Here is a 16900-nt window from a genome sequence, read left to right on the forward strand (position 1 = left end):
TGAGGTATGCCAAAAAAGATAAATTTAGATCAACAGTAAAGTACCTTTATAGTTCAGAATATTTCAATTAGAAGGATGTAATTACATACTGAAACATAGTTTTTAATTCTAAATAACTTTTCATAATAACAATTTTCGATATTGTGAAAAATAAACTTATTTTACTCTTGAGCGAAATTCATATTTTTTGACATACATCATATAAAATTAATATTATATGACATAAGATGGTTGTATTTTAGGTTTTAGACCATGCAGAACTTTTTATTAAGAATCACTTTTTTTCGTAAAATTATTAATAAAAGAGTTATCTGAATTGCAATAACTGAAAATAATGTTACATTATCCATAATTTTTCAAAAAAAAAAAATCAATTAGAAGGATGTAATTGCACACTAGAATATAGTTTTTAATTCCAAACAACTTTTTATAATAGCAATTTTCAATATTGTGAAAAATAAATCTACTTTACTCTTGAGTGAAATTCAAACTTTTGACATACAGTAGAACCCCGCAAATCCGAACTAATTGGGGGGACAGCCTGTTCGGATTCCGAAAAGTTCGGATTATCCGAAAGTTAGCCTTAACTAGTAGTTCAAAACTTTCATTGTGATTTTGAGTAGCCAAACGTTCTCGCAAGAGTGTAGACAATATTTTTGGACTCAAGTTGACTACGAGAGAACCAAAGTAAGTTTGTGTTTAACCTTTATAAACACTTTATAAACCTATATACTGTGCCTATTTATTAAAGTATAATATTTATTTTTAAAAATTTTTAAATGTCAAAGTCCTAGTCCAATTCCTAGTCTACATTGTCCAATTTTCTGGCTTTACTCTGTATAATAAACATGTTTTTAAGTTTTTGTCTTGAATTTTTAAATTTTTTTCACTTTCCGTTGGTTCGGATTCGCGGGGTTCGGATTTAAGGGGTTCTACTGTACTTCGTATAATATTCAAAAATTTGATATTTGATGGTTAAATCTTAGGTTTTGGACCATGCAGAGCTTTTTATGAAGAATAACTTTTTTTCGTAAAATTAATAATAAAAAAGTTTTCCATATGGATACAACTTACAGGGACATACTTTATATTGCCTCTATTCGATTCATTTAGAATGATTTTTGTTGCATGCCGACTGAATGGTTGCATATTAGAGTGGTGCGAAAAAAGTCAGGTTGATAATTCCGTGTAGCTATACTGCAGAAAAGTTGCGATTGGTAATTAAAAGAACAACAAAAAAAATTATTTGAATCGGACTTTATCTTCCAATCCCACAACGGGCCTAAAGATTATGAAAAAAAAAAAATGAAATTTTACTTTTTTTCAAATACTTTTTATTTATCCTCCTTGTACGTTTTTATTTATTCCTATGGTAAAATTTATTTACACGATTGAGTAATAAACAAAATAGTTTTACGCATTTAACAAATATCTTCCGATCTCGCAAGGTCAATCAAAATGTACAAACATTTTAAATTTTTGACGATTTTGATAAATTAAAAAATATTTAGTTATATCATTTTTCTGTTACTTTGTGAAGCTCTTTGCTTGTTTAGATATTGTATAACAATATTTAAACAACCCAGAACTCTCAACAAGGAGGTGGTTGCACTTCTAGCTCCACTCACAACATTCTCTCCAACCACACAATGAGTGTGTTTTTTTACATTACTGTAGAACCCCGATTATCCGTGCTCCTCGGGACCGAAGGGTGGCACGGATAATCCGAACATGTATTTCTTATGTATAATACATATGTACGTATACACTTACATATGTACCTACCATAAAAAATAAATCTTTCATTACGAGTCTCTCTTTCGTCATGTAGAGTTTCCATCAAGTGATTTACGATGAAGCTATTTTGATAAAACCTCAAAAACGCAACTTGAGTAATAGAAAATCATAGCACGGATAATCAGCACCCGGATAATCGAGGTTCTACTGTATTTACATAATACAGTCGACTCGCGTTAATTCAAACCTGTGATAATTCGAAACTCTCTATAATTCAAAGTTATCACGAGTTCCCTACAAAATCTCTTTATATTTCGAACTAAATCAATACATATTTATGCACTTGGTAATTCGAACGAAAAAAATTATTGCTATATTATGACAAAACGACGCGTTAATTCGAACTCATCGGCGTCCAACACTCGACAATTCAAAGTTGCAGAGAGAAAGAGGTGGAAAGATTGTAGTAAGTACAGTTTTCAAACTTGTTTCAACACGCCTTTGTTTCAGTTAAGGAAGCAAGATCCTCATTCGATACCTTACAAACCTTTTGTCTACAGAACGAAAGTGATGAAAAAGCATTTCAGGCACTTTTTCTCTTAAAAAAAATTATTGAGCAGTCTGAGCAGCAGCAATGTGCTTTGAAGCAAAGCAGTATAATAGAGTTCTTTCGAAAGATTGATTAATTCACATTATGAATACATACATGTATGTACACGAATGTACTTCTAAACTTTTGTCATCGTTATAGAATAGCAGTTAATAAATAATAATTGATCAACACTTAATAATTCGAAGTTTTATTTATTTTCTCTCACAAATTTCGAACCATTTGATATTTCAAACACTCAACAATTTGTAATATTTTAAGAGTCCCTAGAGTTTCTAATTAACGAGAGTCGACTGTATGTACATTTCTTGTTGATCTGTTTGTGTCCAGCTTTTAAACGCCAACTTTGTATTGTCATTTGGTGGCAAAATCTGGCAGCATGTAGCTTGATTTAAGTGTTGCACTGATGAATCCATCTCTTGATTGGGACCCACAACCCACATACATACATTAGACGATGCTTCCGTGACCAACTTTCTGCACTGCTCGTGGCTGGCTGGGATAGTTTTGTACATTCCAGTCTGGCATGATGTAATGCAGGTACTTATATCTTCATTTGAAACTTTGCGAAGAACTGGTGGATAAGATAGTTTTACAACATTCCAGTCTATTATTTCAGTGTAGTCCTGTGCTTTTCTTTTCATGTACATTTCTTTTTGATCTGTTTGTGTCCAGCTTTTAAATGTCAACTTTGTATTGTGATTTGGTGGCAAAATCTGGCAGCATGTACCTTCATTTAAGTGTTGCCCTGATGAATCCATCTCTTAATTGGGACCTACGACCCACATAAGGTAAACAACCAGTCCTTGCCACTCTACCATTTATTGCCACTAACCCTTAAATTCTTATTTTATTTATTTATTTATTTATTATTATACGGGATAACCCCATTAACAGAAAAATTACAGTTAAATATTAATACATTTCCAAAAGGTAATAATAAATTCAATGTGTTAAATATGACTTAATTAATCTAAAAAATAGAGAGTTACAAAAGTATAAAAACACTGAAAAATTTCATATGTCACGAAAATTAATATATAACATAAATATTGACTACAAAAAAATATACAACATACAAACATAACACTTAAGAGTATAAAAATAACATCACAGAGCAAGAGATCTTTTTAATTGATTTAGAGTTATATTAAATAAATCAAGTTCGTAATTATTTAACAATCCCATATACCTATCAAGTGGGTTGTGAACGCCATACAATGTTCTATGGAAAGGTATTTTAAACATATTATGGTAACGGAGAGCTTGATAAGGAACATTAAAATTAATCTGACTTAAAAGATTGGGAGAATCTATAAGTCCATTTATGATCCTAAAAATGAAAACAGCACCTGCTATGTCACGGCGTACCTACCTTAAGTGGAGGTAGGGACAACTGTTGTTCAAGAAAAGAATAATCGTGATTGACAATGATAGTTTGTGTATAGTAAGCACATGATCTCAAGAATCTATGTTGTATTCTCTCGATAGTATCAATATGAGTCTGGAAATAGGGTGACCAAACCACAGAACTGTACTCCAAGAGGGACCTTACTAAGCTACAGTAAACAAGCCTAGTAGATTCAATAGAGAAGAATTTGCAATTTCTTGTAACAAATCCCAAAAGTTTAGATGCCTTCACAGATACAGCATTTATATGCTCCACAAAAGAAAGCTTCTCATCCAAAACAACACCCAAATCCCTAACGGAAGATACATATTCAAGTGGCTGATTATTAATGATGTAACCTGATCCAATTCTACTGACTTTCCGAAAGAAGCTTATAAAACAGCATTTCCTGGCATTCAAGAAAAGTTTGTTTCGAATACACGACTCCTGCAGTCTATCAAGATCCTCCTGCAACAACGCCTGGTCCAACAAACCATCCACAGGTCTCCAGAATTTCAGATTCAGCTAGCATTAAGCATTTACTATTCAAAAAGCAATTATTTATATCATTAACAAAGATGATAAAAAGAAGCGGAGAAGTATGGCCACCCTGATCAACTCCGGAGCTTACTGTAATAATGTCAGATAAACAGCTACCAATCTTCACTCGTTGAGTACGCCCCGATGAGGAGTTCTTAATCCACTCGACAAAGTTAACATCAAAACCCACAGACACCAGCTTTTCCAAGAGTATTTGGTGATCAACACGATCAAACGCTTTCGAAAAATCCGTGTATATGGCATATATCTGTTTACGATCCTCCATTTGACACAATAAGTCAGACTGATACTCGACCAAGTTCATCGCAGCAGACCTTTTTATGCGAAAGCCATGCTGCGAATCAGAAATTAATCCGTTACACAACCAAGAAAGCTGCTTGGCCACCAGGCTGTCAAAAAGCTTGGGTATTGCAGACTGAATGGATATGCTGCGATAATTTTCAATGTTATCCTTTTGCCCATTTTTATAACTAGGTATAACGTAGCTTTCCTTCCAAGCAGCCGGAAACATAGATGTTGCTAAAGACCTGTTAAACAGTAAATGCAAAGGTATGACTAGAGTACAGACACACTTTTTCAAAAGATAATTAAGCACACCATCAGGACCAGCTGACAGCTTATTGGGAAGATCACTTATACTGTCAAAAATTTCAATTATGGATATCGCAGCAGGTCTAATACATGTACTTACATTGCTACCCTCAGGGTAGCAGGGCACCCGTAGCTGACCATTATTAGGCAAGTAAACAGTTTGAAAGAACTTCTTAAATAAATTTGCTATATCTTGACCGTTAGATGCTGATTGGTCTAAATAAAATAAAAAACTCGGTAAGCTATGAGTAGATCGCTTGTCATTAATGAACTTCCAAAATGATTTAGGGTTATTTTTTAAGCTAATGTCTACTCCACCCATATAGCCACTAAAGCATGTATCAGACAAACGCTTACACTCAGCCCTAAGGCGAGAAAACCTAACATATTCAGCATCAGACTGACTTCTCATGTACATAGAATGGGCACGTTTTTTCTCCTGCGTTAAATTCCTGAGTTCGTGGGAAAACCATTTAGGAAGGAAGATGTTCTGAATCTTTTTAATGGTACAAACAATGCTATCCCCGTCAACAGAACATCATAGAACAAACCCACAGAATTATCAACACCCTCAACCAGACAGTTCTGCCAATCCATGGATGCAAGGAAGTTATTAAGTTCAGCGTAGTTTCCATTTACAAAATCATAAAAAAATTCATCATATTTTAAATTTTTTGAATCAGTTAAATCTAAGTTTAAAAAACACTCATAACCCACATGGTGTTGGCTAGGGTCTACCAAAGGATCTTTTGCTTTCAAGACATTTAATTCCCTAACATTTGAAAAAACCAAATCTAAAAATACATTACGATTATTAGGAACATTAATGTGTTGAAAGAATTTTAAAAACCCTAACTCTTGAGCAACATCTATTGCAGGATCCCCTCCAGGACACTGAACCATTAATCCATACTCGTCATTCAGCCAAGTTGCATTGGGTAGGTTGTAATCGCCAAATATGTATATGTTAAGTGAAGTGTAACGTATGGTATTCTATAGATTGACAATGCAAACTGTAAGTATCTCGTGAAGATTGTGGAGGAATGTATACTCCACCCACCACAAACCTTGTTGCTTTATATTGGCATAGGATATAGATTTGCTCAACTCTGTCCTCATTAATCGAGATACGTTGAGATTGTATCTTCTTGCTCACAAAAACCAGAACACCACCACCGCTTTGTTTGGGACTCGTCCTTAAAGATCTGTCAAATCTGTAGATATTAAAGCCAACACATGTAATCTCACAATCGGTTATATTATCATTAAGGTTACTTTCAGCAAATATTATAATGTCATACGAACAACATGAAATACTCTTTATCACATCAAATAATTTGGTTCGCAGGCCACCAACATTTTGATAAGATACTGCTAATGGGGATGAAACTAGTTTTTTTGCTTAGTTTCTTTAACTACTGGGGCCCCATTTTGATATATAATGCCCAGATTTACTTCACCAGCAGATTTTCTTTCTTCCAGTTCTCTTTTTGCTGCCTTGTAAGCATCTATTTCCATTCTGGTTTGATCTCTAGAGATGCTGTAGATTGATCCCCTAAGTTTATTGCCTGATTTAAGGGCTAGTTTCACAGTATTAGAGTTACATACTACTTTGACTGGTCTAATTCGATTAGAATCTGATGATTTGCCAATGCGAACTACATGCTCAATGCTGGACTCTTGTTGTTGTATACCGAGTAAACGAAAAATCTCATTAACCTTACCTTTATCATGATTAATACATTCTGACAGGATAATAAGAAAATATGAAAATGACTTGAAATCAAATTACATTTTTTGCAAGTACATTTATACTTTATATTTTTTATACTTTATTATATTTGGCAACTGTATACTGTTGTACAATACTCTAGCTGCAGCCATTTTTGTTGTACAGTAGAACCCCAATTATCCGTTCTCCTCGGGACCGGAGGTGGCACAGATAATTGAAAAGCACGGATAATCTGAACATGTATTTCTTATGTATAATACATAATGTATGTAAACACATACATGTGTACCTACCATAAAAAGATAACAGAAAAAATAAATCTTTCATTATGAGTCTCTCTTTCGGCGTATAGAGTTTCCCTTGAGTGATTAACGATGACGCTATTTTGATAAAACCTTAAAAATGCAATTTGAGTAATAGAAAATCATAGCAAGGATAATCCGCAGCACGGATAATCCGCACCTGGATAATCAGGGTTCTACTGTATACCACTTATAGTCGAAATTCAATAGGGTTGTCAGGATATTGCTTAAAAATGATAGATTTGACTTATGGATTAAAACTATAGGTTCTGTACACTAGTGGCATGCACATTTTTAAAATAAGGGAAAATAAGGGCTAATAAACAAGTAAATATATAGCCGCTTGCCATCAAGTATTTACGATCTACAAAATGTCTGACCTGACAATCCTATTGAATTTGAACTATAGTGTTGTGTAAAACTGCTTCCTGTTTTTTGTGATTTCTTATGAAAAAATTAAGGTAAGTACATTTTTCTTTTTCTAATTCACTTTTGTAAATTAAGTATTGTTTTATAAACTTATTTACACATGATGCTCTCTTAAATACTCTAAAAGTCTAAAATACATGTGTTTGATGTTTAAATTCAGTTAAGGGTCCATATTTCTAAAGAAATGAACCTAGCAATGACTGGTTGCATAATATTTTACCCATGTTGAGCTGGGCCCCCCACTTGCAAAAATTAAAAAACAAATACCGCTGCATTATGAGCTTTCATATTCTGCACATAAAAAATTTTGAGCTTGTTACACTGAGCAGGAATTTAATATGTTAGGGGGGGGCCGTATCAACTGTTGATTTTTACCTTCAGTGACTGCACTATACAAAAAGAATTGCAATTTAATGATCTAAATGCGCATATTTTTGGAGCTCATAAATTTATTAAATATGTAGTCGCCAAATAATTAATTTAATGCATTTTAAGTACAACTCTCTCTTAAGCCGGAAAGATGGGGTGGTTTTCTTGTGAAGGGGTTGTAGCTCAATAATCGAAATGCGTGATTTAAGAGTTTATTCTTAGAATATTATAAGCTAGAGGAATTATATCCGTGATACGATATACAGTAAAACCTGTGTTAACGGCCACCTGAACTAGCCGGCCAGTTTCAAAGTTCCCCAAACCAAAATTTGTGGACTACAAAACCTGGTATTAACGGCCACCTTTTTATATCGGCCAATAGTTCTGTCATTTTTAGTGACCGTTATTGACAGGTTTTACTGTATTTTAATTTTTTTCAGCATGTTTCTCTTAAGTGTTAAATCAATTAAAGGGTTGTTTGGGGGGGAAGGGGATGAGCTCAAAAATCGAAACTATATTATTTCAAGAGCTCATAAATAGCTCGTAATTCTGTCGCAAAGATCGATTCAATATCCCTATTTTTAAGTAGTGGGGGGGGGGGGGACTGAGTCAGCCCTCCCACTAAAATATTAAATTCCTGCTCAGTGTAATGAGCTCAAAAAATTTTTGAAGTTCGGAATATGAAAGCTCATAAATCAGAGCCATTTGTTTTTTAATTGATTAATTTTAATTTGTGAGGGGGGGGGGCAGCTCAACACGGGTGAATATTTCCGTGTTTCAACAAGAGTCATTGCCACAAGTGGCCATTATTGGTTTGGGTTATTTTTTATTTATTTATTTATTTACACCCATTAACAGTACAAAAACATAAGTTAAATTTTAAAACAGGTTAGATCTTATAACTAGGTATATCCAAATTAAAAAAAACTAGTACATAATTATAATTGTATCAGACTTAATGAATCAAGATCATTGAGATAACTAGTAGGTATACCCTATTCCACGAATATACGACTGTGTTGGATTATCTCGACAACGAATATTTTATTGTGCAAAATATGAAGAACGAAAATAAATTGCAAATTACATTGCTGTATATTGGAATAATTATTAGAGCCATTTACTTTCGTACTTCTTATGTTGCACACTGAAATATTCGTTGTCGCGATAATCCAAAACAGGCGTATGTTGGTGGAATGACCATACATAGGCTATTAAAAAAATTATAATTTTAAACTATTAAAACAAAAAACATTTAAAACAAACCTAATACTATGTAATACAAGACAGGTACCTCTTTAGTTGGTTCAAACTATATTTAAATAAGTCAATCTGCAGATTATTGGCCAAAGACATGCATCTGTCAAGAGGATTATTCACACCATAAGTTGTTCTATAAAAGGGAATTCGAAAAGTTGGTTGTTGCCTTAGATCACGACGTAGTATGTGGAAAGTAACATATTCTAATATATTAGGACAATCTAACAGACCATTAACCAACTTAAATAAGAATACAGTAGACTCCCGTAAGTTCGGCCTCAGTTAGTTCGGTCTCCGCTTAGTCCGGCCGGCTCTCTGAGCATTAGTCACACACTTTGCACATCAAAAATCATTAGAAAAGAAAATTCAGAAAAAAAATTACTGACTTTTTTAAGTGTTCAAGAAGGCAAACCACCATTGTGCAATAATATTTTTAAATTTCATTAGGCTTAGAGTTCTGTAAGTATTGTTTTATAGTATTTTTGTAAAGGTATATCTTTCCATATTATGTTAAATATATGTCAGAGTATTCCTCTGTGTTGTCTTGTACTTAATGTATAAGTGTTTTGTTTTTGCTAGATCCATACAAACAATAAATGGGCATTTTTTTAGATAAGCATAGGTTAGTTAGGCCACGTTTAAGTTCGGCCTAGAGTCCGGTCCCGAGGTGACCGAACTTACGGGACTCTACTGTAACTCATTACAATCTGTAAATTTACTATTTAAAATTCCAGTGTTGCCACTACTTTTTTTATTGCAAGAACTTTACTTTTACCAGTTATTGCCAGTGGTGGCAATCACTGGTTTTCAAGTGGCAATCATCTATATCTGTATCATCTATATCTGTATATATTTGTTTAGCACGAAATTAGTTAAATACTTAACATTTTGTTGTGTGAAGTGAATGTGAAGCAATGTGTGTCGTGTGTGTTTACTTCTCGTCAAGGATGACCGATCTTATATACTTATAATTAGTTTTCGTGAAAATTCTCTCTAAAATAAGGACCCTTTTTTTGTTAGGTCAGCATTTTAACAAAGTTGAAGTAAATGTTTCCGAGGAAAAAAGACGCAAATGTAATAGGGGTTAACAAAAACACTTTATAAAGGACATCGCACACATCTTATGGAAAATATAATGTCACTCAAATTCAATAAAATTTATACGAATAGATGTGTTTTATTAATGCGAAATTAACGGTCAAATCTTATCATTGCGCCAACTCTATATTTTCAATAATAAGAGCAGAAATTGATATAAATAAATCTGAAATCAAATGGGTACGTACATAAGTTAGAGAGAGAAAAAATATTTTAAAATACCCAAATTGTCGGTACCTACTCCATAAATCAGCGGATTAGTTTCACTAATCCGCTTAGACCCAGCGGGGTTTAAGCTCTTGTGAATAGCACCCAGAGCAATAGTAATTGTAACTGACACTTTTACTGACTCAAAAAATGTGATTTCGATAAACTTTAAATGCAATTTGCGCCGTAATTAATCATAATTAAGATTTGGCGCAATGATAAGATTTGATCGTTAATTTAAAACGAATCTATTCGTATAAATTTTATTAAATTTGAGTGACATTATATTTTCCATAAGATGTGTGCGATGTCCTTTATCTAGTTATCACAGTTTGTATTTAGATATATTTCTAACAAAATTGTATAGGTAATTTCTTTAAAGTAACAACTTATTCGGAGTTATGCTCATAATCATTTCCATAAAATTTTAAAACGCCTTCCCTCTAAAATCGTCTTTTTTGACATAAACCTATGTTCTTGTGAAGCAGCGATATATATTATAACGAACTTTTCCTAGAGACCATGTACAAACATCATAAAAATGAGAAAGGTTCAATACTTCGGTCATATAATGAGAAGACCCAAATATCGCTTATCCAAGTTGATCATTCAGGGCAAAATGAAGGGAAAACGCTAGGTTGGAAGAAAACAACTGTCCTGTCAGGCAGGCCGTACATCAAAGAAACATGAAACGTCAATCACGTTTCATGGAAATAAAACACTGCTAAATAAATAAACGTCCGGCCATTTATGAAACTCTCCGAAAATAAAAATGTTTTATGAGCATGAATCACACTCGTTTCATTGGTAGGCGGACTTCAAGATTTGTTTAGCCGTGTTTTATTTTCATGAAACGTGTTTTACGTTTCATGTTTCGTTGGTGTGCGGCTTGCCTCAGTCTAACATTAGACAATGGGCAGGTTGAACCGTCCAGGAATTGTTTCATGTAGCTGCCAACCAAGAAACAAATCATTAGCCTGTTAATACGACGATAGTCAACGCTTGAAACCAAGCACGGCACACAAGAAAAAAAGAATCCAAACATTTGATCAAATGCCTCAAAACAAAAATAATAATTTAAAAACTATTATTCCAACTTACCTTTTGTCTTTATTTCATCTAAAGCATCAAATACTGTTTTTCTTGTTTTAGACGTTAAAACATTTCGTTCATTTAATACTTTCTTTAGCTCTTGGCTAAATTCCATGTGAGTCTGAGGTGTGTTTTCAGTAGATACAACCAAAATTTTTGAAGTCTTCCCCGGCGTTTTATTTGCAGATTGTTTCTTTGGGCTCATTTCTGAATATTTCTTGTTAAAAACACTACTCTTTAACGGTTTTAATTTAACACTACAAGGAGTAGTACACTTTTCAATTAACGGTTTTGATCTTTTTGGCGTACCACCTTGTGGAGCGCCGGCAACTGATTTACCCATGTCTACGTGTAATGTGTTTTTAAGGCTTATAATGGCAATTTTAAATTAAGTAAATCATTTGCATTTGCAAATCCAATAAACATTTAGAGCGGGAAAACGTTATCTAAAACAAAACAAAAATACAACATGGAAAAAAATAAAATATACAATATGTCAATTGTCATATTACTGTATGTATAGACAGTTGACATTTTCAAAAATTATGTCTGTAACATAGACGTAACATAGCCACCTAAGCTTACAAGCCGTGAACTACGAATGGCAACACCGCATCAACTTTTGGAAGTAGTCCAATTACAAGGTTCATAGATAGGGGTTAGGTTATCTCATAACTATGTGGGCGGAAGCGAGAGGGAGGGGAATGCCTACGTCACTCGTACGACAAAGTCAAGTTTGACAGTTGTATGTGGTTATATTTCCGCATATTTTTGTGGAATTTTCTTATAATATCGTTTATTTGTTTAATATTTGTTGAGTTTTTAAGCATATAAGGACTATATTACTATAATTACTTATTTGGGTCCTATACAAAGGCAGTAATGACTTGTGAAGTGTGTTTTCGTAACCGTGTAAGGTTAGTTTAACAATTATAATATTACACATAATAATATGTAGTTTTGTATGTTATAATAATAAAACATTTTTTAGATGAGTGGTGGTAACATTTGTAGCATAGCTATATGTAAAAGCAACTCCAAAATTCCTGAACCAGATGGAAACAAAATAATGTTTTTGGACATTTCCCAAATACCTTAAATTATCAAACAATAATGGATAATAAAATGTTACAAGATAAATGGGCCTCTAAACATAAGAAAATAGGTAGCAAACATTTCCTCGTGTCTGAATATGTTAATATTATGTTACGTCTTTTTTATATTTTAACCTAATAATAAATTATTTATATTATTCGTTCTTTTGTTGTTGCATACCACCAAAAATGATAAAAGTGCTGCACATTCCACGAAAAACATAATAAGTAAGTACCTACATATTAGTATTTTTGATTTTAAACTTTTTCTTCTATTTTTTTGGATTTTTGTGCTAATTAAATTGTTTTCTCCATTTAAAACACACATAATAAGTGTTAAATGAATTCTAGTTTTTTGTTAGCAGACTATTGATTTTTAAGGGAAAAATTGATATAATTACCAATATAAGAACCACTTAAATATACCTATACCCAAGAAAATCTCAAAATATATTGCAAAACCTAAGTTTTTGAACCTTTTATTAGCATTGACTCTTATGACAATTTTAAAATTGTCGTACGGATGACGTATTCCCGCCTTTAAAAAGCCAGCCTTTGATTGGTCTACAGTTATGAGACAACCTACGCCCTAATCTATTAACCTTGGTCCAATTAGGCATTCCAAATCACGTGATATAATATGGCTGCTGGATGGCGAAACTGTCATCCATAGGCGTATCCAATGTTTAAACCACTTCATATTTAATTTGCTATCACAATTTCACAAATTTCGCTACACAATTAACAAAAAAACAAAACCAAACAGGATATTCTTTACAAATTTGTCAATATTCAATGTAAACACCCAAGTAGCAATTTGTCGACGCGACAACGTTGTCTACCGCGTGGCAACGTTTTGTTACAACGTTGTTATTGCCTAGAAGACGACCCAATTCTGCACTAATTTGGTGGACGATTTTTGAGTTGTCTTGACGTTGCCTAGGCAACCTTAAGCGTTGCATAAGACAACTGAAGCGACTATAAAAAGCGCCTGCGTGCAATGGTTGCTCAAAGAGTCGGACTGGTTATGTTTTTTTACCTATATAAAAAGTAAACTATTTTGACATCATATCAGGTATTTAAATTTATATAAATACATAAATAAGGACTTAAACAAAATTACCTGATGTGAAATTTATAAACGCATCTCAGATTACCGTCAAATATGGATATTCCACCTTTAAAAAACACACGCGCTCATTTTTTATCACCTTTTTAACAAAAAATATGCAAATTTAAAAAATCTAATTTTAATATAAAAGCCAGAATTTATGTTAAAGATGTTTTGTATAAATTTAATGTATTGATGGTGCTTTTAAAAGTATTAGAGAATGCCTGCATTTTTTATAATTTGTGTTTTTATTTTCTTTACATCCCAAAAAAACCAAAATGGTGCATTAAACAATATTACCAATATTACTTAAAATATACCTTATTACCAACCATAGACGGATGAGACAACCGAGAAGTCCAATCGCCGACCAAACACGGCCCTGGCCGACTATCCCAACCACTTTAGAACGCACCCTCTTATTGGGTGACAGAGGTCATGTGACCAGTGCAATGAAGTGCATCATTCTCCTTAACAGCGTTGCCACATTTAGTAGATATCTACTGTTTTGGTATATTTTTGATATTATTTAAAAAATTCTAGTAGGCAATGTTTTTTATTAGATGTTTGGTATATTTCAATATTTTGTTATCACTAAAATAAAATTTGCTTTTTAATAGTATTTACCCCATTTCTAAATTATTTTCAGACATTTTGTTACAATTTCCCAAAGTCATTACCGAAAATAAGATTCAGGACGTAGATGATGATAATAGATGGACAGAGAAATAAAACTGGTAAATACCAGATCTAAATAAGGAAATCTTCATGTAATTGGTTTGGAGAATTTTCAAAATGATTGTAACGCTCGGTTTCATAATCAGTTAAAGTGGATTTTAAATTTTAAATAAGTTGGTACCTACCTTTATCACAATAATTCATATATGGGTAAATGCCAACTTTAAAGTGAACTTTACTTAATGTTTACTTTAAGTTGATTATGAAACCGGGCGACAAGTGGCCGATTTTGACAGGTAACCGTTAACACAGGTTTTACTGTATTTCCAGGGCCTAAAAAGAATCTACTGATTTCTATTGATTTTTTGAAAGCAAAACTACTATCCGCTGCAAGATAATTCGGATGGAATTCAGACAAAATATGTACAAAACGTACATATTTTGTCGGAGTTCCAGCCGAATTATCTTGCAACGAATAGTACTGAAAGAGTAAGAACTGGCCTGGCAACCCTGTCTAGCAAAGCTGATACAAAGATTTAAGCTTATCAAATCTACTGATAAAACAATGGACAATGGAGAAACCAGCTAATAAAAACAAATAAACAGGTTGTTAAATAAATCGAAAAAATCCAGCAAAATAAAATATAAAATAATAAGAAAAAAGTAAGGTTATAAAGTAAATTCTTTTTTTGCTCCTGAAGTTGCCGCAAACGTGTCACACATCTAGAACAAAGGTCCTGGGGTCGTGAGAGACAACTACCTAGTCGGCCAGAAAACCCATGGGCGTAAATTAGTTTAGCATTATAACGTTTTTAAGTCGATTGTTGTTGCGATTGTTGAAAAAACTTAACTGTGATATGTAGTTGTCACAATAGTAATAACTTAGTTGCCCATATAACTAAAGGTATTACTTATCGTTGTAACATCGTAATGTCAGTCGGGTTAGGGGTCGTTGGCCGAAACAACTGAAAGTCCACTGTGGCAACGTTATATACAGTGCATTTGTTTGTACTGACAACTAATGCGTCGAAAAATTGCTACTTGGGCATTAGATACGTCATGACCACCCCCCTTAACTCATAGAGTTAAATATTAGCATAGAGAGAGTGTCATTCAGAGCGAAGTGACGACACCATCTTTTTTATTTGGATTAGTGCTGTTTCACTCTTACGCATAGTAAAGCTGCTACAGTTGTCCTCCTCTTCCGTGCCTATATTCACACCGAATGTCATTATAGATTCTCGATACAATGTGTTAGAAGGAGATGCAGCAAACCAGTCCCTGAGATCTTGTCGTCAGGAAGCGCGGAAGGTAGGCTCCCTCTATGTTAATATATACCTCTATGCCTTAACTATGTCTATGGCCATGTCAGTTTAGCCATCCACCGGCCACCACTGACAGTTCATTGGAATCCCTAATTAGGGATTCCAATGAACTGTCAGTGGTGGTCGGTGGATGGCTAAACTGACATGCCCATAGACATAGTTAAGGGGGGTGGTCATGGCGTATCTAATGTTTACATTGAATATTGACAAATTTGTAAAGAATATCCTGTTTGGTTTTGTTTTTTTGTTAATTGTGTAGCGAAATTTGTGAAATTGTGATAGCAAATTAAATATGAAGTGGTTTAAACATTGGATACGCCTATGGATGACAGTTTCGCCATCCAGCAGCCATATTATATCACGTGATTTGGAATGCCTAATAACCTGATTGTTCGCACAGCAAAATAATAAATAATAGAGGAACATCCATAAAAATTTTATTAAGTAAAACAAAATTGTATCAAAGTATGTTGGGTTGCATAACTAAAAGGACTACATTTTTTGTAAATTCATTAGAAGACGGTTTAAGTTTGTTGTTTTGCATATTATTTCCCTAGTTTGGATTTCTTTAGTTTACATACACACATCGAAAACGTCTTATTAAGGGATATTTTTATAATATAATACAATTAATAAAAATAAATTCACGTCCTCATTTAATTTCAAATGAATTTATAAAGTGGCTCATTGTGGCGGCATTTTGTGATAGGCTACTGGAAGTCCAGCCCAACGTCATCTAGGCCCTGAGCGTGCTAAAACTGCAGCTCAAGACCGATTTTTAATGTTAACCGCTAGAAAACAACTAACAATTATAGTACCTGAATTCAGTGCTGTTTTTGTGACGGTACGCGCCGGTACGCCGTACCGGGACCTCTTGGGAAAAAAATAAAAAAAAACAACAAAATTATAGACAAATTAATTAATTTTTGCCTTGATCTTTGCCAATATTCTGCCCATTGTAGAGGGCTCCGATGAAACACATTTCATATGTTTGTTTTTTTACCCATCATGAAATTATTAATTCAGGCTTGTTATTATTTCTTGATTGAATTATTGTTAATAGTTTCCATTAAGAGACGATAAGGCTGTTTATAGTATTGAAAAGCACTTATGAGTATGAGTTCTGTATTTCGCCGAAACAAACGCTTCAGTTTTATTTCAATAATAAGCAGTTAGTAATGGATCAGATCATTATTATTGTGAATCATATATGAATATTGGGAAAGATAGTTAAAAGAGGAATGTTGACGTTAGCTAATTGCCTTGAGTTTATTTTTTCCCTTAGTCTATCCCATTTGGAATAAATATTGCGCA

General features: G+C 33.4%; 1 protein-coding gene and 1 long non-coding RNA gene across 3 annotated transcripts in view; one reads left to right on the plus strand and one right to left on the minus strand.

Moving 5' to 3' along the window:
* Positions 1-11841, minus strand: part of LOC126892384 (rho guanine nucleotide exchange factor 39) — a 49162-nt gene extending 37321 nt beyond the window's left edge. For both annotated transcript variants that reach the window (XM_050661902.1, XM_050661903.1), the window contains exon 1: positions 11388-11841. In XM_050661902.1, the coding sequence (XP_050517859.1) occupies positions 11388-11721 (334 nt within the window). In that variant the 5' untranslated portion in view covers positions 11722-11841. The remainder of the gene's footprint in view (positions 1-11387) is intronic.
* Positions 11842-12031: 190 nt separating this feature from the next.
* On the plus strand, positions 12032-12630 carry LOC126892386 (uncharacterized). The gene is made up of 2 exons (XR_007700811.1): positions 12032-12295; positions 12370-12630. It is a non-coding gene; the product is annotated as an uncharacterized LOC126892386 (long non-coding RNA).
* The last annotated feature ends 4270 nt before the right edge of the window (positions 12631-16900 follow it).

The sequence above is a fragment of the Diabrotica virgifera genome, chromosome 9, assembly GCF_917563875.1.
Source record: "Diabrotica virgifera virgifera chromosome 9, PGI_DIABVI_V3a".
Classification (NCBI taxonomy): domain Eukaryota; kingdom Metazoa; phylum Arthropoda; class Insecta; order Coleoptera; family Chrysomelidae; genus Diabrotica; species Diabrotica virgifera.